General features: G+C 38.8%; 1 protein-coding gene and 1 non-coding gene across 5 annotated transcripts in view; both read right to left on the bottom strand.

The window, feature by feature from the left end:
* Window positions 1-25127, bottom strand: part of MTMR1 (myotubularin related protein 1) — an 87429-nt gene that overhangs the window by 47245 nt on the left and 15057 nt on the right. For 2 of the 4 annotated variants that reach the window (XM_036270958.1, XM_036270960.1), the window contains exons 3-5: window positions 9245-9268; window positions 3450-3525; window positions 208-302 (exon numbers count right to left, since the gene is read on the bottom strand). In XM_036270958.1, the coding sequence (XP_036126851.1) occupies window positions 208-302; window positions 3450-3495 (141 nt within the window). In that variant the 5' untranslated portion in view covers window positions 3496-3525; window positions 9245-9268. Of the gene's footprint in view, window positions 1-207; window positions 303-3449; window positions 3526-6851; window positions 6903-9244; window positions 9269-25127 lie in introns of those variants that run through there. The other 2 variants (XM_036270961.1, XM_036270959.1) reach the window with 2 other exon arrangements.
* Window positions 7001-7063, bottom strand: LOC118636805. The gene has a single exon (XR_004960782.1). It is a non-coding gene; the product is annotated as a U7 small nuclear RNA (small nuclear RNA).

The raw sequence follows: 25127 nt of genomic DNA, 5'->3' as shown, positions 1-25127 counted from the left end.
TACAATTAAACTTCCCCTCCAGGTATAAGTGCTACTTTAACAGTTTTATTCTCAAGATACAAAATCTGGTTATAAAAGTACACATCTTAAAACTCACCTTCTGGTTTCTCAGGGTGATGGGATTTAAGGGTACTTCTTACTTTTTTCTTTATTGTTTACTTTATTCTGAAGTGTTTTAAAAAATAAAATGCATTTTTAAAAACTCACCCTCTCTACATTTTTGAAGTACATCTTAAAGTCCGTCACTGTCAGTGTTCCACTCACAGCTCCCATAAATGGGCAGATATACATGACATCTTTCACTGAAAGAAAAAAACTCAAAGTAGCAACTACTGCTGTAGACTTGTGTTTCAATAAATATTTTTCTTTATTTTTATTTTTATTTTTTATTTTTTTATCCTCACCCGAGGACATTTTTGCAATTTTGTACAGATAGAGTGGGAGGGAGAGAGAGAGAGAGAGAGAAACATCGACGTGAAAAGGACACATCGAGTGGCTGCCACCTACACGACCGACCAGGGCCGGGGACAAACTGCAACCGAAGTACGTGCCCTTAGCGGGAACCGAACCCGGGTCTCTCCAGACCGCAGGCCAACGCTCTAACCACTGAGCCAAACCGGCCAGGGCAAATATTTTTCTTTAAACATTTTTTTTTTCTTTATTGATTTTTTAGAGAGAGAGGAAGGGAGAGGGAGAGAGAGAGAGAGATAGAAACATCGATGAGAGAGAACATCAACTGGTTGCCTCTTGCATGCCCCCCACTGGGGATCAGGCCCATAACCTGGGCATGTGCCCCGACTTGGAATCAAACTGAGCCACACCGGCCAGGCTGCTTGAATAAATCTTAACATGAGTTTCCAAATTATATAAATAAAAATATATATATATATATATATATACACACACACACACACATACACACACACACATATACACACACACATACACACACACACACACACACATATATATAAATGATTCCAGTTTTCTAGAAATTTTAAATTTGTTATTACTTTAAATGAAGATATAGATGGATAGTCTTAGAATAAAATTCCTTTTTTCAAACAAAATTCTACTTTGGTACTTAATGCGGTTTTAATAAAGGGCTTCATAATAAGTTACATTTTGTCATTTTTTTTCCAGGTGGCTAATTTTTTCCCCGAGTGAAAATTAATCATATCAAAAACATATTAATTAAACTCTGAAGACACTGGACTACCAGTTAATAAATTACTACTAGTGAAAACTAACTAAACCTAAAAACTGTCCCCTAATGCACGTCCTAAAAGCAACTGCTTTATATATAACAAAACCTAGAACTATATCAATGGAGTGGAAAAATACTTTTTTGCTTCAAATTCCTTATCAGCTTCCATATCAATTTTTATTTTATTACTGTGAATATCAATATCAGCATATTTACTACATCAAGAGCATATTTGAGTCCTATGAGTGTTCAGAACCTCACACCTATCACAAAGATATCACACATTCACAATCTTCCCAAAGCCTCATTCCACTGGCATTACAGGAACATACATAGCTGATGAGTCCAAGTGGATCAATTAAAGGTATTAATGTTGTCATCCAGCCAAACACTTCCATTGAAGTTTTCTATAACTCATTATGTACTGAGTGCCTTCTATTGTTGTGGTTCTAGTTCCTGCCTACAAGCAGCCTGTGACCCATGAGCGACATTACACAGAAAATGACCATTACACTATAGGCTGATAAATGCTATCATAACCATGTGGACACAATGTGATAAGAGCTCAGGAAAGGATTAACTCAATTCAGCAGGGAAGCGGGGGGGGGGGGGTAGAAAGAGCAGCAAGTTGTTGGAGGTTAATGTGGTTGGATCAAAGAGTACATGAGGATGATAGGACATGAGGCCAGAGAAGACCTGTTTGTGAATGTTCACAGCAGCTTTATTGGTAATAGCCAAACAGCAGAAACAACCCAAATGTCCATTAATAGATGAAGGGATAAGCAAACTGTGGTGCATCCATACAATGGAATACTATTTAGCAATAAAAAGGAATGACTGTTGGCCCATGTCACAATATGAATGAATATCAACATAATGATGCTGAGTGGAAGAAGCTAGACAAAAAAGATAATATACTCAATAATTATATTTAAAAAAAAAACTGTAGAAAATATAATCTAGTCTATAGTGCTTGGGAATGGGGAGAAGGCCTGGGAGGGAAGGTTTATAAAGGGGCCTAGGGAAACTTCAGGGAGGTGAAGGATATGTTCATTATCTTGAATGTGATGATGGTTTCCCAGGTATATACTGTGTCTAAACTCTTCACATTCACTTTAAATCTGTGTTGTTTGCTGTCAGGAGAAGCAGAGGCATGACATGATTAGCTCTGCATTTTCAACAAATAATTCCCAAAGTAACATGGAGGCAGGGCTTTTAGAATTCTCAGGAAAAGATCATCCAGAGAGGCCAGAGGACCACCAGCTGTGAATGAAGTACTAGAAGCTAAAGAGAGAAAGAATGCTAAAACCAAGGACAGGATAAGCAGGGTCCAGAACCACAGAAGAGGGTATTTAGTGAAGTAACTGTTTGCAGGTCCTAGTATGACAGTCCAGCTACTCAAATGTTCTTGACACAAGATGACCATACTCTGAGACTGAGCACACATCTCTGGAAGGGAGCCATGAGGGAAGAAGGCAATACTTAACCTAGCAAAGCAGACTGTTCTATCCAAATCCAGTAATTGTGAGGTGAAAAGGTCTCACCCAGCTGTCCTCTTGCCACCTATGGTACAGTGGCCTATCTGTTGAAATGTGTGCTAGTTCACAGTGGGAAAATGTGGTAGCCCTTAGGCCATTGCCCTTACAATCCAGGGTAACACATGCCCTTTTCTTGCACTAAAATTGTACTTTCTTGACACATTTTCCTTGTACTGAAGGATTCCAACAAAGCAATGAACTGACATTATAGCAAGTATCTAATCAGTCTTTAGTTCATCAGGAAAAGTTGGGCTCTTCTTCTGTTGGTAATGCCAACTAATACTCTCAATCAGAGTTTAAAGAGATTCTCTATATTCTTCTATATCTTTAATTTTTTTTTCCTTTACTGATTTTAGAGAGAGAGGAAATGAGAGGGAGCGAGAGAGAGAAATAATGATGAGAGAGAACATCTACTGGCCGCCTCCTGCATGCCTCCCATTGGGGATCAGGCCCATAACCTGGGCATGTGTACTGACCGGGAATCAAACTGGTGACCTCTTGGTGCATGGGTCAACGCTCAACCACTGAGCCACAACGACCAAATAGTCTTCTATATCTTAAGGTCATAAGGACATTAATAGTCCATTTGTCCCCTAAAGAAATTGGTCTGACTGATCTTTAGCACTTACATCACCTGTGCTCACAAGGAAAGTGCCATGTCATCTTATGGATTGCTATAAGTGAAGTGTATGCATTAAACTTACCAATGGCCTTGATTGATTCTCCTGGAAAAAGTGGCGCTTCCTCCATCTGTGCCAGCTTATTTCCATCCCTTAGAGCCTGGAAAAAATATAAACAGGAGTAAATATCACTTTCCATCTGTATATATGAGAATAATTGTGGTGTTCTGTGCTCTCACTATAAAGCTACAGAAGCGTGCAAAATGTATGCCCCCTCCCCTTACAAGACAATTTCAAAGCTCAGCATCACAGGACACCATGCTGTATATTCTAGCAAATTATTACACATATTTAAAGTTCACAGTTAGAAAGCATTAATACAGAAATGGCTTGACATAGAGAAATACTCTAATCACTACACAGACAGCTATTACAAGGTGCTTCCAGAATTTGAAAATAAAGTTCAAAAAAATTACCTTTTGAGCATGAAACTAACACAAATAAAATCAACATTAGATGTAGGTGCTTAACTAGCTATAGAAACAACCCAGCCTATTAGATAGTGTAAGAAACCTAAAAGCCTAAAGTAGTCAGGGTGGGGTCTTCAGGGCAGTGATATTACTAAGGAAAGCTCTAGGCTTTTGTACTGCAGCCCAGCTACAACATGTGTGTACACAAAGCTCAGGACCTTATCAGGGTGCATTCCATCCAGACCACGGGAAAGGGCACCCTCATCTGGCAGACAAGAGTATTCAAATCAAGACTGTGGAGCAGAGCATGCTAATCAGACTTGGCCAAAATCAATTAACTCTGTGCTGATTCCATGCTCACCAAGCAAATTGTTAATGAGATATTAGATTTCCTGGCAACAATGACACTAGGAAAAGAATGTCTTTGATGGATGGCTAATATAAGGTACCTGGGTATAAATGTGGGTACATGCACACAGTTCTCCAGATTGGCACTGCGGTCCAGTAGCCAGTCTCTTGTGAGTTTGGTTGGATAGTGCCAGAGAACTCAGAGGAACTAAGAAAATGGTGCTCTCAAACGGCAAAGCCGGGGACCAGAGCCTGAACTCTGGGGCCTATTCCAAGGTACTGCTAACCCCTGTGATGCTGCCAAGCAAACTGATTACTTTCTCCTTGGCATCTTTGACACAACGTATCACGAATAAGAATAAGGTGTTCAAAACCCCAGAAATCCCAAAGTTGTGTTTCATTGAGCATTAAATACTCAAGAGACATGAACAGGTTTTATTTTGTGTGAAAAGTTTGGGAAATGCAGGAATAAAGAAAACAAGTGAAACATTTTTTTTTTTTTTTTATTGGGACATCTTTAGCGTGTTAATGCACGCCAAACCAGCAAGAGGGTGCTAGAGTATGTTGCATTTCCCATACTTATTGTTCAGGGGCTGCTTTCTCCAAAAAACTATTACCTGTTAACATCAGGAGGCCACTAGTGTTCAGAGGAAAACAGGTTGAGCAATACTAAGTTTTCAGCATAATTTTGTGAAGCAAAACATTAAACCTGATAACTTTTTAAATCTAATAAAAGGTACTGAAAATTCAAAATAACTAGTTTTCATAGTTATAAGAATATTTCATTATGATTTATTAAAGGGACTCAGTTTAAAACAATATATATATACTAGTTTCATCAAATTTTTGAAAATAAAGAATGGTAAAAGATAAAAATATAAAGAACAAATTCAATGCTAAATAGTTGGTCAGGATATGTCTACTCTATGGGGAGGGCACAAAATAGCATGGTCCATCCTCCTCCTTATCAAGAACACAATTAAAATAATGCAGATTATCTCCAAACAATTTTATTTCCTTTGAATGTTTAGTCCAGATTGGTTTTTAAGACACTTTTCAGCCAAAAAAATTTACGGACTTAGAGAACTGCTAAAGGGGATGTGGAAAAGTGTTTTTGGATTCATTTTTATACTCATACCTGATTTGAGAATATATCTTTTACACACTAAGAGAGAAACCAGTATTTATATTTTTAAATGTCTAGTTTTATAAACACTAAAAAAATCACAAATCCTTAATAGATGCCTTAATTTAAAAGTCACCTTCTTTAATTTACTGCTTGAACTAGAGGCTAATTTTATAATATAGTTACAATGTAAGAAAGCCATTTTAATCAATATTCAAGTTTTGCATTACTTCAAATAATACATTGTTAAAGCTTATTTTAATGGCTAAATATTATCTTATATTATATACTTAAATTCCTTACCTCATTATTTTAAAATAAATAGGGATAGGGTATTTTGAAATATATTTACTAAAGCAAGCTGTTCTAACTGCATCTGGAAGGGGTAGGGAAAGTGTGGCTCACTTTGAGCCTTAAATAGAGCCACATCAAACACTTTAAAATCCTCAACCCAGGACTAGCTAGCAAAATGTTGTGGATGGGAAACAGCAGTGATTGGGCTCTCAAGGTAGAGGTTGAAGATCAAACGTTTCCCTTCTCTTCTGAAAGCCACATTGAATTTGGCTTGAAATACCAAATTATATGAAGCATAGCTGTGTTGGTGAGATAGTAAGACAAATCTCTCACTAATAATAATTAAATCTGGGATATGCTTTTTAAGTGATGAGAAAGTAATTGTCAGAACAAAACAAATAAATGACCCTACTGCTTTAGATTTCCCCATAAAAGGTATATTTTGTACAGAAAACACATTTAGCTTTAGCATAGGAATTCAAGAGAATAGTTTTTAAAGGCTCATTATTTGGTGAGTATAGTAGATTCCCTTTATAAAGCTGGTGTTAGGAAACAGGACTCACACTTGTGCTACATTAAGCTTTTATTGCAACTACCAAGTTGCACAGGACATGATTTGACCCTTGATTTATCCAACCCATGTACAGCATAATCAAAGAAGAATTCCTGTGAACAAAATTTGATCTCATGAACACACTCATTCCTTTTGGTGCCTTTGCTCCAAGTGTTGCCCAGTTGAGGAATTTCCTCTGATGACCCCATCTAAATCCTGTTTCGTTGACCCTGAAGGTCCTGTTCCAGTGAGCCTGAAGGTCCTGTTCTGGTGACCCTGAAGGTCCAGCTGAAGGCCCACCAGCTCCCTGGTACCAGGTACCATGCTGGGCACAGACCATGCACATTTGAAGAAAGCAAAGACTGCACCCTCAAGGAGCAAAATTAGCATATGCATCTGTCCCCTCTAAGTCTCTGTAAAGGCACTTCAGAATCCTGTTATGACTGAGGCTCATTAGCACATCAATAACCCAATATGGGAAAACTGAGAAGTACAGATAAACAAGTTTCTTGTTGACAAAATGTTGGATAAACCAATTTTTGCAAATAATGTCATCATGGAATCTATCAAACTTGGACAGGAGGGCACTACTCTATTGGTAGAAGAATTTGCTTATAGTCTAGAAATCTAGTATGAAATGGCTTCAAAATACACAATCTGTAGCTACAAACAGATGAACACATAGAACTTGCCACCTGATCAGCTTCAGCTTCAGAAGGGTAGCCATTGTATTCTTCCTGAATCTCCTGCACAGCACCAGGAGCATGGACAAGAAAAGGCAAAGAGGAGAAAGAGAAACACGTGCAAACAGACAGGTGAAAGGACAGTTCTTTTTTTTCTTTTTTAGGGCCTTCTGGTGAAAACCAGAAGACCTACTAGACAAATTCAAAAAGAGCTGTAAGCACTCAGAAGTTCTTTTTTAAAGGGACAATAAGCATGTAAAAGTCGACACACCTTTCAAGGCTTTGCAAATCACATTTCACCCCTTGGAGGTAAAAAAAAATAATGTGTAGGCCTTCTATAGCATCCTAAGCCTAAAATGGAGTATCTATTCTGTATTTGTGTCAGGGTAAAAAAAATGAAAAGCAAATAAACATCATGGATTTCAAAGAATGTACTGTCTTTTAAAAATCAAGCAATAGGTACTATAGCATATAGTAAAGGAACAAAACAACAGACACACAATATGCTCATAGAAAATAAAGCACATCACAAAAACAAAACAAAACAAAAAAACAGGTAAAGGGCAAAATCAAGCCAAAATACAAAGGCAGTTCATAGACATGTATTTTAAACATAGTAAGTATTCATATACTCTCAAAAATTATGTTATTGTCCAGAGACCAACTCCACTGGTATTACCAAAATTTCCACAAAACATGCAGATGCACATATCATATGCTGGAGCTATACATATACGTATATAATCTGGTATTTATTGCTTATTGCTAATTAAATATTGTGAATTATAAATCAATGCCATATTAAATATTTCTAATTACAGTATCAATGTGCTTCAAAGAAACAGCTAAGAGGTCACATACCTTTATTTAAATTTCTCCAATCCCTTTAAGATATACTGTTCTTAATTTAATTTCTTCATAGAATCAGTTTTTGAAACTTTAAAAATTGGCCATTTAGTTCAGCAGATGGTATAAAGAATATAAATACTGAATATAAGAAGATTATAACCCCTTTTAAAAGCTGCATCATTTCTAAGACGGAAAATATTAAAATTTAGCATAGATCAATATTTTTCCTTCATAAGACTTTGGTTCCAATGACTACATTACTTTGAAAGGCAATCAGTGAATAAGTAATTTAAAAGAATTTATTATTTTCCTTCTTGAATTTTTGTTAATAAAGTGAAATTGTTACTTAGTACATTTTTACACTTTATATAAGATTCAATTTAATACACAATTGGTACTGCTACCATTCAAAGAAGAGTAATTTTTTAAATGCAGCCAGTGTTTCAAAATTCCCATTTTTAAATACAAAGGAAATAGAAACATTCTTTGACAAAAAAATTAAAAACAGGAAAATGAATGACTAAACAACAACAAAAATACACACAGCATTTCAAAGTCCATGCAAGTGTGAAGCCAAACACTAATATTTAGCAATGTGAATCAGGGAAAGACAATGATTCTCATGAGTGAAAGAAAAATATGGTGAAAACAAGATTAAACAAAGATAAACCAACTAGAATCATAAGAATTTGACTTAACCTACTTATTTTTTTATTACTTCATTGGCTTTAATAAGATTTAAAATTCGGGAGGAGGAGGGGGGAATCAGTGGGGGGGAAAGGAGAAACATCTGTAACAAAAATAAATAAATTAATTTTAAAAAATATTTAAAATTTAAAACTGAAGTTACTACATTATTCTATCAAAATCCACATTGTTTTCATTTATTGGAAATAGGTTAGTTTTCAACATCTGATACTCAGGCTTAAATGCATGCACATTACCAATCTTTGTCTTGCTTTATGAATATTCTGAAATAAAAGGAAGGAAAATAATGAAGAAATGTAAGCTATAATCCACTAAATTTAACAGTTACATCTGTGTTTTAAGAAATACTAAATGGGAATGATTTTGCTAAACTTATCTTTAGGATTAGCACTTCTGCTTTTTGGATTCAGCATGCAGACATGAAGGTGACTAAAAATCTTACTTAGATAGTATACACAACAACTAACCACTTTGTTGTTGTTGCTAAATTCTTTAGCATGAATTACATGATAAACAAAGCTAAAAGAGGACTCTGTTGACCTAGCCTTGTAAGACCCTGCCAGGAAGATCCATTTGATCACAATTTATGTAACACAACAAAAGTCAGTATTACACACTGGTAACAATTTTAGCATCCTGCCTTCATATACACTGGCTTTCATTGCACATAAAAACATTTTAACAAATAAAGCGTTTCCAGTGAACACTTAAAGCTATGACACAGCAGAGCAAATTGATTTGAGTGACTCATAAAAACCAGTGAGAAGGTAAAGAACACTAAATAGACTAAGTGTTCGATGAAGCACAGAGACACACAGATAGGAGGCCCATCTGCCAAACATCCTTACCCTTATATCAGGCCTCCTGAAAACCTGTTAGTTAAAATACAGAACATCATCATCACAAACATGTTACTATTGACCTGTGCAAAATGTCATTAGGTTCACCAGCCCATTCCCTAATAAACATCATAATCCTCTATATAAAACCAACCAGAACAATCTTAACACATTTGCCCTCTAAGTTTCATTCAATATTAAATCAATCTTAACACATTTGTCCTATAATTTTCAGGCAAGTCTATGGTTTGAAGAAACTTATTGGCCTTAGACTAAGACAAACATTATTTTAAACACAAACCCCTTTGGTCAAGTGCTATTACAAGCCATTGTAACCAGTCAGTGTTTGAAAAGTTCATGTGTGTGTCTGTTTGAAATATTGAAAATATTTTCCCCATAGAAACAATGATATAAAAAGGCAGTTCTGCTCCCAAACCAGCCCACAAAAACAAAACAAAACACAAAATCCACAAAAGCTCCCACATTTGACCCAAAACAGCTCAGCTACAGCATTAATGGTATCATGAAACCTAGATAACCACAAATCATAACCTGGTTTCCACAGAAATTATATTTCCAACTCAAATTTTGTACTCCAGAAAATGACTCCCAGATGTGGCCACCCCACCAAGAAAAGGATGTCTGTCTTGTCCCTCAGGCATCACTGCCTGGGGAAGGGCAGCTCCAGGTGGAAAGAGGTAGCTGGCTGGTCTGGGAGGGCAGTGGAGGGGTGAGGAGGCCTGGGCTGCTGCCCCTGCAATGGAAAACTAAGCTTTATTGAATAGGAACACTGGTTTCAGCAATGTTCTTCCTGCACCAGTAGCCTACGGAGAGTTAACAGATAATAAACTTGAACATGCAGTGTATGCATTTTGGAAGCCCAGGATAGAGGAAACATTGCAGAGAATAAAAGGAACCTTTGAAAAGTAATTGTCTGAGGAAGACCTGAATCATCTGTTCCCCATTCCAAATTCTCATTTCCGATCATGTAACCACTGGATGTTCTACAGAAAACAGATCACTAAAAAAAGTCACCAGAGGTCCTTATTAGCTGTATAGGTTTTCCTCAGGATAGATAAGAAGAGCACATGAAGACTTCATAATTTATCATCATTAAATGAAAATACACTGAAGTAGAAAAAAGTTTTCTGAATTAGGTGATGCTGTAGCACAAAGAGATTTATTTAAGCGATTTATTTATTTATTTATTTAAGATTTATATAAGTTCCTAAACATACACTATTTAGACTAAGAAGCTTAAACCTGGCTTTTTTGGGGGGTGGGGTGGGGAGAGGTGATGGATATGTTTATCATATTTATCATCTTAATTATGGTAAGCTTCACAAGTGTATGTATACCTATCAAAACTTGTTACATTATATGCTTTCAACAGGTGAAGTTTATCATCTGTTAATGACAACTCAATAAAGTTAGTATAAATATGCATACTTATGTTAATAAAAAACTCAATAAAACTCAAAATAGAAAGTCTCCTCTCCCTGAGATTCATTCCTCAGTGATAACCACGCTTAACTAGGTCTATTTTTTATTCTAAGGATCACCTCCATAACCATAAATACGGTTACAACATCAACTTCTTGATTTGTTTACTTTAAACAGTAGCTAGTTACATCCCATGTTAAAAGATGAGAAAATAAGCTTTCTCATACTACCTCTCTCTTCCTAATCTCTGCTGGTTGAAAATTTGATTTTTAGTTCTTTCACTGTCTTCCTTAAGTAGCAGTTGCACCACAACTATCTTGACCTGCCTCACATCCCCTCTCTCAACTCCTACACATGCTAAGAACTTAGGAGAAGGTGCAAAAAAGTTAATAATAATCTTAATCTGTTTCACAAAGAGAGCCAACTACCTGAAAGTTAACTAAAAATTTACCTATGTCTAAATGGCTTTCACTAAATCAAGTAAAAGCACTGTGAAATGATCCCCATTCCCAACATAGAGCTCCTAAATTCCTTGTAAATAAGAGTGCTAAGACCATATTTTGTTCTAGTATTTGGTCTTTGACCTCAGTTCCTGACACAGAGCTCCTAAAACCCTTGGAATGTCCTGGATGATAGGAGTTTCTTTGTTCTAATGAGGTGACTCTAGGTAAAACCCTGGCTGAGTGCTTGTGGAAAGACCAAGTGATGATTAGATGCTAGGAACTTTCAACACCACACCCCCATCTTAAGAAGAGGGGAGAGGAACTGGCAAATCAGTTTTATTGACCAGGCCTGTGATGAAGCCTCCATAAAAATCCCAAAAGTATGGGCTTCAGAGAGCTTCTGGATTGAACACATCTACATGCTTGGAGGGTGGTACACCCCAACTACATGGGGACAGAAGCTCTTGTACTTGGAACCCTCCCAGACCTCACCTTATGTATCTCTTCATTTGGTTGTTTATCTTTGTGTGTGTGTGTGTGTGTGTGTGTGTGTGTGTGTTTTATTTCTTTCCTTTATTGAGAGAGAGAGGAAAGGAGAGAGAGATCGAGATAAAAACATTGATGAGAGAACATCAATTGGCCACCTCCCGCATGCTCCCCACTGGGGATTTGGCCTACAACCTGGGCATGTGTCCTGACCGGGAACTGAACCAGCGACCTCTTGGTGCATGGGTCAATGCTCAAACACTGAGCTACACTGGCCGGGCTATCTGTGTTCTTTATAATGTCCTTTAATAAACTGGTAAACATTCAGTGTTTACCTGAGTTCTGTGAGCTGTTCTAGTAAATGATTAAATTGAATAGGGGGTCATTGAAACCTCTCATTTGTAGTCAAGCCTGGCAGAAGTTGTAGGGAAACTGGGCACCCACTATTTGCTATTGGCATCTGAAATGAGGGACAGTCTCATGGAACTGAGTCCTTAACCTGTAAGATCCACACTAACTCTGGCTAGTGTTAGAACTAAATTGGATTGTAGGACAGCCAGCTGGTGTTGGGAGAACTGGTTGGTGTGTGTGGGCGGGGGGGGGGGGGCAAAAACATAAAATACACATCTGGTGTCAGAAGTGTTCTAGGAGTATAATGTGAGTAGCGGTGAGAGAAAGAGTGAATTTTTTCCCCAGAGAAGCACCAAAACTTAAACTCATATAAAAGTTTGTTTTGGGCATAAAACTCCCTTCCTCTGGCCCCAGTCTTCCTTTCAGCACTCCCCACTAGAGAGGCAAGGGCTTGGAATGACCACTTGTTTTGGGTGGATTTGGGTAAGGAAGCCACTGTGCTCCCCTTTGCCTCTCTGGGATCTGTGTGCCAGCCTGCCCAGAGGGTACAGCTTGGTCTCGTTGGCCCATGAAGAATTTGCCCATGTGGGCCCTGCCCCAAAGGAGAGGCTAAAGTTGTCCAGGGCTGCCTTTGGGAGAGTGTGTTTAATTCAGGGCCCACTGTGGCCTCACACCTGAGCCAGACCCTCGAAGCCAGCTTTAGTCAATTATTATGGTCTAAGTCTGTTTGGCTTCTGTCTGAATTCTTCAGGTTATAGTTGACACCCTTAAATCCTCAACAGTGTGAAAGTTATTTCAGAAAGTTTTCAAACCCAGCCAGTACCAATAATATAAATATCAACAAGGTCCACTGTATGCCCGGTGCTGTGGTAAACACTTTAAGTGTTATCTCAACACTTTCAGCCACTGGGGAAGGAAATTCTACTATTATTCCCATATGATAAATGAGGAAACCAAGGCAGCAAGAGGTGAAGTAACTTACCGAAGGTCATAGAGCCAGCAAGAGCAGAGTGGAGAATTCAAACCCAAGCTGGCTTGTTTTAGTATCCATGCTCTTAAGCAGGAAAAGGCCCCACCTAAACCTGTTCCCCTTCCAGAGAAGGCTGATAAAGGCCCTCAGGCTTAATGCCCAGAATGTCCTGTTCTGCCCCCTCCCCTTCTCCCACCACACATTGTTTACTTGTCCTTTGAATGCTCACCACAGTTCAATTCGTACTATATTTTTTAGTGTCACTTTCCCCTACTATGAATTCCATGTAGCTCAGCCCAGCCCCATAAAAATAACTGGTGCTTATATCATATTTATAGAACTGGATCGGTGCTCAACAATTACAATACACTCCTCTTGTATTTGTTTTTACATATCATAGCATAACTATGTTTCATTTAAACCATACTTCTGATATGTTTTTATCTTTTTATTTTCATTTTTTAAGTACTTAAAAGTGTATTTATTAAATTTATCTGCATGTCATATCGCTTTATTTTTATCTTTACTGTTGAGAGTATTACAGATGTCCCCTCCTTTTTATCTTTATTGTCAAAAGTATTACAAATGCCCCCCTTTTTTCTCCCACTGACCCCCTCCTCCCTGCTCCTGCACCCCTCCTACCTTCCCCACACTCTTGTCTATGTCCACTGGTTATGTATATATGAATATAAACCCTTTGGATGATCTCTTCCTGACCCCTCCCCCTTCTCTTTGAGGTTCCTCAGTCTAACAATCAATTTGTATTTCTTAATTCCTTCATCTTTTCTGCCCATCCCCTCAGCCCCCCTCCCCTCTGGCAACCAACAAAAAGTTCTCTGTATCTATGAGTCTGTTTCTGTTCTGCTTGTTCATTTTCTTTGTAGATTCAATTGCTGATATTTATTTATTGCCATTTTATTAGTCATATTTTCTTATCTTCTTCAAGAAGATAAAAATAATTATCTTCAACATTTCATATAATACTTGTTTTGTGGTGATGAGCTCCTTTTTCTTTTTCTTGTATGGGAAGCTCTTTATCTGTCCATCGATTTTAAGCAATAGCTTTGCAGGATAGAGTAATCTTGTCTGTAGGTCCTTGCTTTTCATCACTTTGAATATTTCTTGCCACTCCCTTCTGGTCTGCAAAGTTTCTGTTGAGAAATCAGCTGACAGTCTAATAGGAGCTCCCTTGCAGGTAGCTAACTGCTTTTCTCTCGCTGCTTTTAAGATTCTCTCTTTGTCTTTAACTTTATGCATTTTAATTATGATGTGTCTTGGTGTGGGCCTCTTTGGGTTCATCTTGTTTGGGACTCTCTGTGCTTCCTGGACTTGTGTGACTGTTTCCTTCACCAAGTTAGGGAAGTTTTATGTCATTATTTTTTAAAATAGGTTTTCAATTTCTTGTTCTCTCTCTTCTCCTCCTGGCACCCCCGTGATGTAAATGTTGGTAGCCTGAAGTTGTCCCAGAGGCTCCTTACACTATCCTCATTTATTTGGATTCTTTTTTCTTGTTGCTGTTCTGATTGGATGTTTTTTGCTATATTCCAAATTGATGGTTTGCTTCTCAGCTCCACCTATTCTAGTATTGATTCCCTGTAAATTATTCTTTTTTCCCCATTGATTTTAGAGAGAAATATCCATTTGTTGTTTCACTTATTTATGCATTTATTGGTTGATCTGTATATGTGCCCTGACTGGGAACTGAACATGCAGTCTTGGCATAAGGGGATAATGCTCTAACCAGCTAAGCTACCCAGCCAGGGCTAAATTATTCTTTATTTCAGTTAGTATACCCTTCATTTCTGACTGGTCCTTTTTTATGCTCTTGAGGACCTCATTAAGTTCCCTGAGCATCTTTACAACCAGTGTTTTGAACTCTGCATCTGTTAGATTGCTTATCTCCATTTTGCTTAGTTCTTTTCCTGTTTTGTTCAGTTCATTTGAGACATGTTTCTTTTTGTCTCCTCATTTGCCTGCCTCTCTGTGTCTGTTTCTATGTATTAGGTAGAGTTGCTACATCACCTAGGCTTGGTAGGGTGGCTTATTGTAGTAGGGGTCCTGTAGAGTCCGGTAGCACAGCCTCCCTGATTACCTCAGCTGGGCACTTGAGTGAACCTCCCGTGTGGGCTGTACACCCTTCAGTTGTAATTGAGTCTTGATTGCTATTGGCACATCAATGGGAGGGATTTACTCAGGCTGATCAGCTGCAAGGACTGGCTGTGCCCACTGACCTCTCATGACCTTGGAGGATCAGCTGTTCAGGGGCCCACCACACAGAGCAAGACTTACTTCAGCAGGGATCTGGTACCCACTGAGTCCACTCCTTGAGTGTGTTACTTGTGATGGTGGTTGAGTGGTGGTGCTTCAATGTGGTCTGAAACTGTCCACCGGGTCTGTTGGCTCTGGGGCCTCCCAGGAGGCACAAGCCAAGATAAACCATTGCCTGTGTTTTACCCAAGGCCACCAGGCATAAACTAGAAAGTGATCAGCAGATGGCTGCTTCTTGTGCTGGACTTTGAGGTGCCCAGGCAAGGCCAAGCTGTGAACCAAAGCCGGCTGCTGCTAATGCTAGGCCTGGGGCACTTAGCAAGAGGTATGGGGCTCACTGAGGCCAGATACTGCTTGTTTGATTTTAGGAAAATCCAATGCATGAGCCCAGACAGACCATTCCTACAGTAAAGCCACTGGAAACAGCTTGGGTAGGCCCGAAAGTTGGGACAGGGCCTCTGGGAATCACCAGGGCAGGACAAACAGTGTGAGCCAGGTTGCTGGAGTTCCAGATATGGTGCCTGTCTGCCAGCTCCATGAAGGAAGGGCTCACCAAAGGAACAATGGCTTCTGCCAGCACGTCTGTCCAGGAGAAAGCTACCTCTCCAAATCTCGCCCCCACACCTAACAATTCAGTTCTTCCTCATATGTCTCTTGTAACTTTCAGGCTACCTCACCGATGCTAGGGCCCAGAGGGAGCGAGTCTGAGTAAATCTGTGTGCAAGCCCTTTAAGAGAAACTGCCTGGCCTCTGGGAGCCTCAGCCTCCTTCAGCCTCGATTCCCGTTGATTTTTACAGCCAGAAGTGATGGGGACTTATCTTTCTGGCACTAGAACCCTGAGCTGGGAGCCTGATGTGGAATTAGAGCCCCTTGCTCCTAGGAGAGGGCCTTCACAGCCAAGGTATCCTCTCCTGATTTTAATATTCCACAAGTGGGTGTGGGACTAGCCCTTCTGAGCCTCTGTCCGTCCTACTAGGCTTGATGTGGCTTCTTTAATTTCATAGTTGTAGAACTTCTATTCAGCTCAATATCAGGCAGTTCTGAATGATGATATTCTGTAGTTTAATTGTCATTTTGATGTGGTTGTGGGAGGAGGCAAGTGCCACGTTCACTTATATCACCATCTTGACTGGAAGTTCTCTGCTTATTTTTCCCCATTGCCCCCCTACACCTAATTCCCACCCAGCCCTAGGCCTTCACCACCCTATTGTCTGTGTTCATGGGTAATGCATATATGCATATAAGTTCTTTGGTAATCTCTTCCTGACCGCCCTCCCCACTTCCTTCTGAGATTCCATGTGATACTTGTCTTTCTCTAATTGGCTAATTTCACTTAGCATAACACTCCCCAGGTCCCTCCCTGCTATCTCAAAGAATAAGATATCCTTCTTTTCCTACAGCTGCATAGTACAGTATTCCATTGTGTAAATGTACCACCGCTTTTTTATCTACTCATCTACATTAATCAAAATATTTTATATGCAATAAGGAGAGATTGCATGTACTATGTACCATGTCATCTGATTTCCCTGATAGGAGTATATTACAAAACTATACTGCCATATCAGAACCAGGATACTGAGACTAACACAGTCAAGATACAGAACAATTTTCCTTCCCCTCCCTTTTATTTTTTTTCCTTTATTGATGGAGAGGGAGACAGAAACATCGATGAGAGAGAACATCGACTGGCCGCCTCCTGCATGCCCCCGACTAGGGATTGGGCCCACATACTTAGCATGTGTCCTGACTGGGAATCGAACCGGTGACCTCTTGGTGCATGGGTCAACGCTCAACCACTGAGCCACACCGGTTGGACTCACCTCCCCTTTTTATCTTTATTGTTAAATATATTACAGATGTTCCTCATTTTTCCTCCATTGACCCCCTCCTCCCCACTCCGGCCCCCCTCCTGCCTTTTCCCACACTGTTATATGCGTAACCAATGGACACAGACAAGTTCTTTGGTTTATTTATCCCCCCCAACCCCCTTCGCTTTGAGGTTTGTCAGACTAGCTACCAATTTGTACTTCTTAACCCCTTCACCTTTTTTACCCATTCCCCCAACTCCCTCCCATCTGGCAACCAACAAAATGTTCTCTGTATCTATGAGAATGTTTCTGTTCTGCTTGTTCATTTTGTTTCTAGATCCAATTGTCAATAGATATGCACTCATTGCCATTTTGTTTGTTCATATATTTTATCTTTTTCTTCAAAATGACCCTTCATTTCATACAATGACGGTTTGGTGGTGATGAACTCCTTTAACTTTTTTCTTCTCTGGGAAACTCTTTATATGGCATCAATTCTAAATGACAGCTTTGCAGGATAGAGTAATCTTGGTTGTAGGTTCTTGCTTTTCATCACTCTGAATATTTGTTGCCACTCTTTTCTAGCCTGCAAAATTTCTGTGGAGAAATCAGCTGACAGCCTTATGGGAACTACCTTGTAGGTAACTAACTGCTTTTCTCCTGCAGTTTTTTAGATTATCTCTTTCTCTTGAACCTTTTGCATTTTGATGATGATGTATCTTGGTGTGGGGCTCTTGGGGTTCATCTTGTTTGGGACTCTCTGTGCTTCCTGGACTTGTATGTCTGTTTCCTTCACCAAGTTAGGAAACTTTTCTGCCATTATTGTTTCAACTAGGTTTTCAATTTCTTGTTCTCTCTCTTCTCCTTCTGGCACCCCCAAAATGTGAATATTGGCATGCTTGAAGTTGTCCCAGAGGATACTTACACTATCCTTGTTTTTTTGTATTCTTTTTTCTTGTTGCTGTTTCAATTGGGTGTTTTTTGCTTCCTTATATACCAAATCGATGGTTTGCTTCTTGGCTTTACATACTCTACTATTGAATCTGTATAAATTATTCTTTATTTCAGTTAGTGCCTACTTCATTTTTGATTGTGCATCCTTCATATCTGACTGGTCATTTTTTATGCTCTTGAGGCCCTCACTAAGTTCACTGAGGTTCTCACTAAGTTCATTGAGCATCCTTATAAGCAGTGTTTTGAACTCAGCATCTGTTAGGTTGCTTATCTCTATTCCACTTAGTTCTTTTCCTGGGGTTTTGTTCTGTTCTTTCATTTGGGAACTGTTTCTTTGTCTACTCATTTTGGCTGCCTCCCTGTGTTTGTTTCTATGTATTACTTAACAAGAGGTATGGGGCTAGCTGAGACCAGATGCTGCTTGTTTGAAAGAATTTAGGAAAACCTGAAGCAGGATCCAAGACAGGCCAATCCTATGGTTAAGCAACTGGCAACAGCTTGGGTGGGCCTGAAAGCTGGGTGGGTCAGGGCCTCAGGGAATCACCAGGGCGGGGCAGACAGTGTGAGCCAGGTTGCTGGAGTCCCAGATATGGCTTCTGTCTGCACCCCCCCCCCCCAGGGAAGTTCTCACCAAAAGAACAAAGGCCTCTGACAGAACGTTTGTCCCGGAGAAAACCCCCTCTCCAGGCCACACTCCAATGCCAAACAGCTCAGTTCTTCACTTATGTCTCTGGCGCCCCTCAAGCTGCCTTCCCTCCAAGCTTAGAGGGAGTGAGTCAGATAAGTCTGTGTGCGGGCCCTTTAAGAGGAGCTGCCTGGGGCTCCAGCCGCCTCAACCTCCCTGAGCCTCAGTTCCTGCTGGTTTTACAGCCAGAAGTTATGGGGACTTCTATTCCTGGCACTGGAACCCTGAGCGGGGTGCCTGGTGTGGGACTGGAATCCCTTACTCAGGGAGAACCTTCCCAGCCAAGGTATCCTCCTGATTTTTATCTGCCACACGTGAGTGTGGGACCAGCCTGTCCACCTCAGCCCCTCCTACCAGTCTTGATGGGGCTACTTCTTTAATTCCATAGTTGTAGGACTTCCATTCAGGTTGATTTCAGGCAGTTTTGAATGATGGTTTTTCTGTAGTTTAGTTCTAACTTTGATGTGCTTGTGGGAGAACGCAATACCGCGTTTACCCATGCCGCCATCTTGACCAGAAGTCCCCTCCTTTTTTTTTTTCAAAAGTGATTGCAATGTATTTTATTTTCCTTATAATTAATTTATTTATTCTTGTTACAGATGTTTCTCCTTTTACCCCCACTGATTACCCTCCCACCCCACCCTGTCCCCAGCTTTGTTGTCCATCTCCATTGTTCATGCACACATGCATATAAGTTCTGTGGTTTATCTCTCCCCCACAACCCCATATTCTAGGGATTGTCAGTCTGTACACCACTTCCACGTCTCTGGGACTACCCCATTCCTCACACTGTTATGTTCATCATATTCCACAAATAAGTGAGATCATATGATACTTGAATTTCTCTGTTTGGCTTGTTTCACTTAGGATAATACTTTCCAGGTCCCTCCATGTCGTCTCAAAGGATAAGAGATCTTTTTTCTTACAGCTGCATAGGACTCCACTGTGGATATGTACCATTGCTTTTTCATCCATTTGTCTACTGATGGACATTTGGGCTTTTTCCAGATCGTAGCTATTGTAAATAGTGCTGCTACAAACATGGGGGTACATATATTCTTTCTGATTGGTGTTTCAGGCTTCTTAGGGTATATTCCTAGAAGTGGGATCACTGGGTCAAATGGAAGTTCAATTTTTAATTTTATGAGGTAACACCATATTGTTTTCCATAGTGGCTGCACCAGTCTGCATTCCCACCAGCAGTGCACTAGAGTCCCCTTTTCTCCACACCCTCGACAACACTTGTTGTTTGATGATTTGTTGATGGTGGCCATTCTGACAGGTGTAAGGTGATACCTCATTGTTGTTTTAATTTGCATCTCTCTGATGATTAGTGATGATGAGCATTTATTCATATGTCTCTTAGCCATTTGTATGTCCTGTTTGGAGAGGTTTCTATTTAGTTCCTCTGCCCATTTTTTAATTGGGTTCTTTGTCTTCCTTTTGTTGAGTTGTATGACCACTCTCTATATATTGGAAATTAACCCCTTATCTGATATATCATTGGCAATTATGCTCTCACATACAGTGGGTTGCCTTTTTATTTTGATGATTGTATCTTTTGCTGTGCAGAAGCTTTTGAGTTTGATGTAGTCCCATGTGTTCATTTTCTCCTTTGTTTCTGTTGCCTTAGGTGATGTATCAGTGAAAATTCTGCTGTGTATGATGTCTGAAATTTTGTTGCCTACAGTTTCTTCTAGGATTTTTATGGATTCATGAGTTACATTTAAGTCTTTTATCCATTTTGAGTTTATTCTTGTGTATGGTGTAAGTTGATGGTCTAGTTTTATTTTTTGCATGTAGCTGTCCAATTTTCCCAACACCATTTGTTAAAGAGGCTGTCTTTACTCCACTGTATGCTCTTGTCACCTTTGTTAAATATTAATTGAGCATATTGCCTTGGGTCCATTTCTGGGTTCTCTGTTCTGTTCCATTGGTCTATCTGCCTGTTCTTGTGCCAGTACAAAGCTGTTTTGATTACAGTGGCTTCGTAGTATAACCTGAAATCTGGTAATGTGATCCCTCCAACTTTGTTCTTCTTGTTCAAGATTGTTATGGCTATTCAAGGTCTTTTTTTTGGTTCCATATGCACTTTTGAAGTATTTGTTCTAGTTCTGTGAAGTATATCGTTAGTATTTTGATGGGGATTGCATTGAATGTAAAGATTGCTTTGAGTACTAAGGACATTTTAATTATGTTAATTCTCCCAATCCATGAACAGGGTATGTGCTTCCACTTTTTTATATCTTCCTCTATTTCTTTTTTCCATGATCTGTAGTTTTCTGCAAATAGGTCCTTTATTTCTTTGGTTAAGTTTATTCCTAGGTATCTTAATTTTGGGGGGGGGGGGGGGCGATGATAAATGGGATTTTTTTTTTTTTTAGTTTCTCTTTCTGTGATTTCATCATTCCCCTCCCTTTTTTAACCCCTGTTAACCGCTAATCTATTTTCCATTTCTATAATATTGTCATTCAAAGACTGTTATATAAATGAAAACATACAGTCTATGATCTTTTGAGAGTGGTGTTTTTCCCTTCTCTCTGTCCTCTCTATTCTGCTGTTAAACCTATCCATTGAGGTTTTTTTTCCAAATTTTAGTTATTATATATTTCAGTTTTAAAATTTCCAGTTGGTTCTTCTTTGTCTCATATTTCTTTGTTGAAACTTTTCTATTTCTTGTGTCTGGCTCTCTATGCTTTCATTATTTCAAGCATATTTGTAATTGCTTATTGAAACAATTTTATGATGGCTTCTTTCAAAACTTTTTCACATAATTCTAACACCTCTGTCATCTCAGTTTTGGCAACTATTCTCTTTTATCATTCAGTTTAATATCTTTCTGATTCTTGGTATAATGAGTGATTTTTTAATACGAATCAGAACATTTTCAGTATTATTTTATGAGCTCTTATTTAAACCTTCTATTTTAGCTGGCTTTCTCACACTGCTCCAGCAGAAACAGAGGGTGGGCACTGCCTCATTACAGCCTGGCAAGGGTGGAATTTAGGCTCCCTATTTGGCCTTGCTGGAGGATGGGTATACGGCCACAACTTTTTCTATGGTGTTTGGCTACAGTACAGTAGTTAGTGTTTAACTGCCTCTTCCATGTTTCTTTGGTTAGACAGAGTAGGCTTTTGTTGTCTGCGCCTCTTGGCATTTTTGGGTTGCTGGCTTCTTCAGCAATAAGTCACAGACATATGTGGTAAAAATAAATCCCATAAACTGTTGTTCCTTGGGTCCTGAGATCTCTGACCAGTTTGCCTTCTTCTTTCTACCTTCAGGGAATTCTTATGTTTATTTTATAGATTATGCCCAGGGTTTCTAGTTGTATTTAGCGTGAAGGATAATAAAAGGTATATCTTCTCCATCTTTCTAGAAGCAAAAGCCCAAATCTTGATATTTTTAAGCAACAATTCTTCCCCACATGTAACCCTGGGAGACAGGACAGCACTCTTCTGTTACAGTGGTTACAAACTGGATGCCTATTGCTCAAACAGGCAGCAGGTAGTTTTCCCCCTAATTTAATTGCTTTAGGGGGACATGCTGTATTCTCCAGTTCTCCACAGTGCCCTCCTATGTCTGCCTAGCATGTTAACTATCCCATCTAGACATTTGCATTTGCAAACTCTGATTTAATAGATCATGACGCCAAGCTATCAACAACAGATTACAGCCATGGATTCTGAAAGATCATGCTCAAGCTGCCCTTTTCATAGACTAGCATTCATTTTAAGAAATATTTGTTAAGGCCCAGCCGGTGTGGCTCTGTGGATTAAGCATCATCCCATGGACTGAGAGGTCATGATTTGATTCCTGTCAGGGTACATGCCCAGGTTTTGGGCTCAATCCCAAGTAGGGGGAGTGCAGGAGGCAGCCAATTGATGATTCTCTCTCAAATCGATGTTTCTATCTCTCTCTCCCTTCCTCTTTCTCTAAAAAATCAATAAAAACATATTTCTCCCCCCAAAAAGAAATATTAACTAAGACTTAGTTCAAGCAATAATAAAGCCTTCCTGATACACTGCATTCCACTTCCCTCCAAAGCCCTTCAGGAAATTTTTGTGGAGTATCCAGTATTTAATCATGGCACTAATCTGTTAAATGATTAAACATAGTACAGGCCCCTCTCCATTTTCTTCACAATGTTTAAAGAAGATATCTAGCTACTGTGTGTGCATGGATGAGGAAAGGAAAAACAGGAGGAGGAGATGTACAGAGGTGATGATAATAATGATGATGATGGAGTCAGAGGATGGAGGATGATTACATTAAAATGACAATGTCTACTTTCCTGAAGGCTAGCCAGAATGTTCTAGAAAGAAAGGAATTTAGAGTCTTACAATCCAATCCAAACTCTCCTATCCTTACAGATAAGGAAACTGACAGAGGTTATACAAGGTCATAAAGCTAACCAGTACTGTTTGTACTATTCAATCATGTTCCCTCTTCCTGGTCTAGTTCTACTTTCCCAGCAATGTAAACTAATCAACTGTGTCGCTTTAATAGTTCCTAAAAATGTTTCAGTACAATTCTTAGCTGTATTATTTCATCTAATTTATGGAACATTACATTCTAATCTTGTTCTTAAATTTACTGACAAATTCAAGAGCGAATTTGACTCTGTTAGTCCAGTAAAAATGAAAGCAATTGAGTAGTAGTGGGGCAAGGGGACGGGCACAGCAAACAAAACAAAACATTTTATTATGACCAGAGGGTGTGGTTCAGTGGTTGAGAGTCGACCATGCACCAAGAGGTCAGTCACAGGTTCAATTCCCAGTCAGGGCACATGCCCAAGTTATGGGCCAAATCCCCAGTGGGAGGCATGCAGGAGGTGGCCAATTGATGTTCTTTCTCATCGATGTTTCTATTTTTCTCTCCCTCTCCCTTTCTCTCTCTCTAAAAATCAATAAAGAAAAAATATTTTAATTTTATTATATTTCTCCTAGGAATCTTAATTATTGGGCAAATATTCAGGATGACTTGGAATTAAAAGCATACATTTATTAATTTAGTTGATCCATAAATCAACATAATAGCTATCTACTCTTCCATCTGTGACAGTATTTCTTAAACTTATATCATTTAATATATTGGTTTGAGTTTGGTTTGCTGTATCTATACAGCACCTGTACTAATATTAGTATTTGTCTTTATATGGACTTGAAATCCACTCTTTTTTCATACTTTTCCTAGCTCTAAGCAATAACATCTACTAAATTATGTTTTATGTGCTAATTTGTTTCTAATGTTCATTAAAATAATTATATAACTGTTAAAAATGTCCATGGACATACCATCTAAACTCATCTCATGTGAAACAGTGATATTCTTACCATACTTTAGGTGATCTGATCCTGAGCTGTCAATTTATGATATGAGTAAATAATAAAACAATTGTCTCCAAAATCTAACATGAGTTGCTAATTATTCAGATTTGTGGACATGTACCAGAAATGTACAGTTCCATCACCAATTTCAACAGATATTAACCTTGGAAACCTAGCTTTCAGATTTTATTGTATGTGAGAAAGATATGAAGCAATGGGCTCCCCGCCCTCAGAGATTCTGATTCACAGGGTAGGATGGGGTCCAAGGAAACTGCATTTTTGCAGGCACCCCCGTGAGTGTTGATGTGAGAAGACGCAAAGGCCACATTTTTAAAAAGAGTGGCTGTGGAGGTAGGTAGGAAAAATTTTAAAACTCACTCTTGCTCTTCAATAGAATAACATGGGTTCAAATCCCATTTCTGACTGTGTGATACTAAGCAACTTAACTAACCTCTTTGAGGGTTGGTTTCCTCTTCTGTTAAATGATGACTATAATAAAAGCTACCTCACTAGATTATTTTGAGGCTTAAATGGATGATATGTTAAAACCATAGAGACCTGTATATGCTATAAGTTTGATGAAGATAATGATGTGGAACTACTCTCAGTAGCCTAACTCAGAAGACAATCAGCATTTTAAATCAAGATACAAGCGCTCTTCTCCATATAAACATCTGTTCCCATTTAATTATAAACCTCGAATTTAACCTATAATAAATTAACCCCCAATATTGAGCATGTATTTTAAATAAGATATTTGCACAATAGACAATTTCAAATATTATTGACTGATGACTACAAATTAAATTCTCAAGAAACTGTATCTGGACCTTAATGGAAAACCCCATGCAATGGTTCCCAGGCCAGAGGTGTCTCAAAAGTTCATCTTGGTTACTCTGATTTTAAGAACTACTTAATAAGTAGCATGTAAAACTATCCTTGTGGTTTAGAATAAAAAATATTTATTATTTTTAAAAAAACTTGCTCCTTAAAAAAAGGTAACTCCTGAATAGTAACTTTAATGGCAACTTTGCAGATTTGACTACAGGGCAAATATAACAGAAACAATTGTAAGACATACTGTTTTACAATAATTCATCAAAGGCTATGATCTGATATAGGTACTTAAAATTCATTTTATAAAATATAGAAA

This window comes from Molossus molossus, unplaced genomic scaffold, assembly GCF_014108415.1.
Source record: "Molossus molossus isolate mMolMol1 unplaced genomic scaffold, mMolMol1.p scaffold_m16_p_2, whole genome shotgun sequence".
In the NCBI taxonomy this organism is placed as follows: domain Eukaryota; kingdom Metazoa; phylum Chordata; class Mammalia; order Chiroptera; family Molossidae; genus Molossus; species Molossus molossus.
This window is presented reverse-complemented; position numbering and strand designations above follow the sequence as displayed.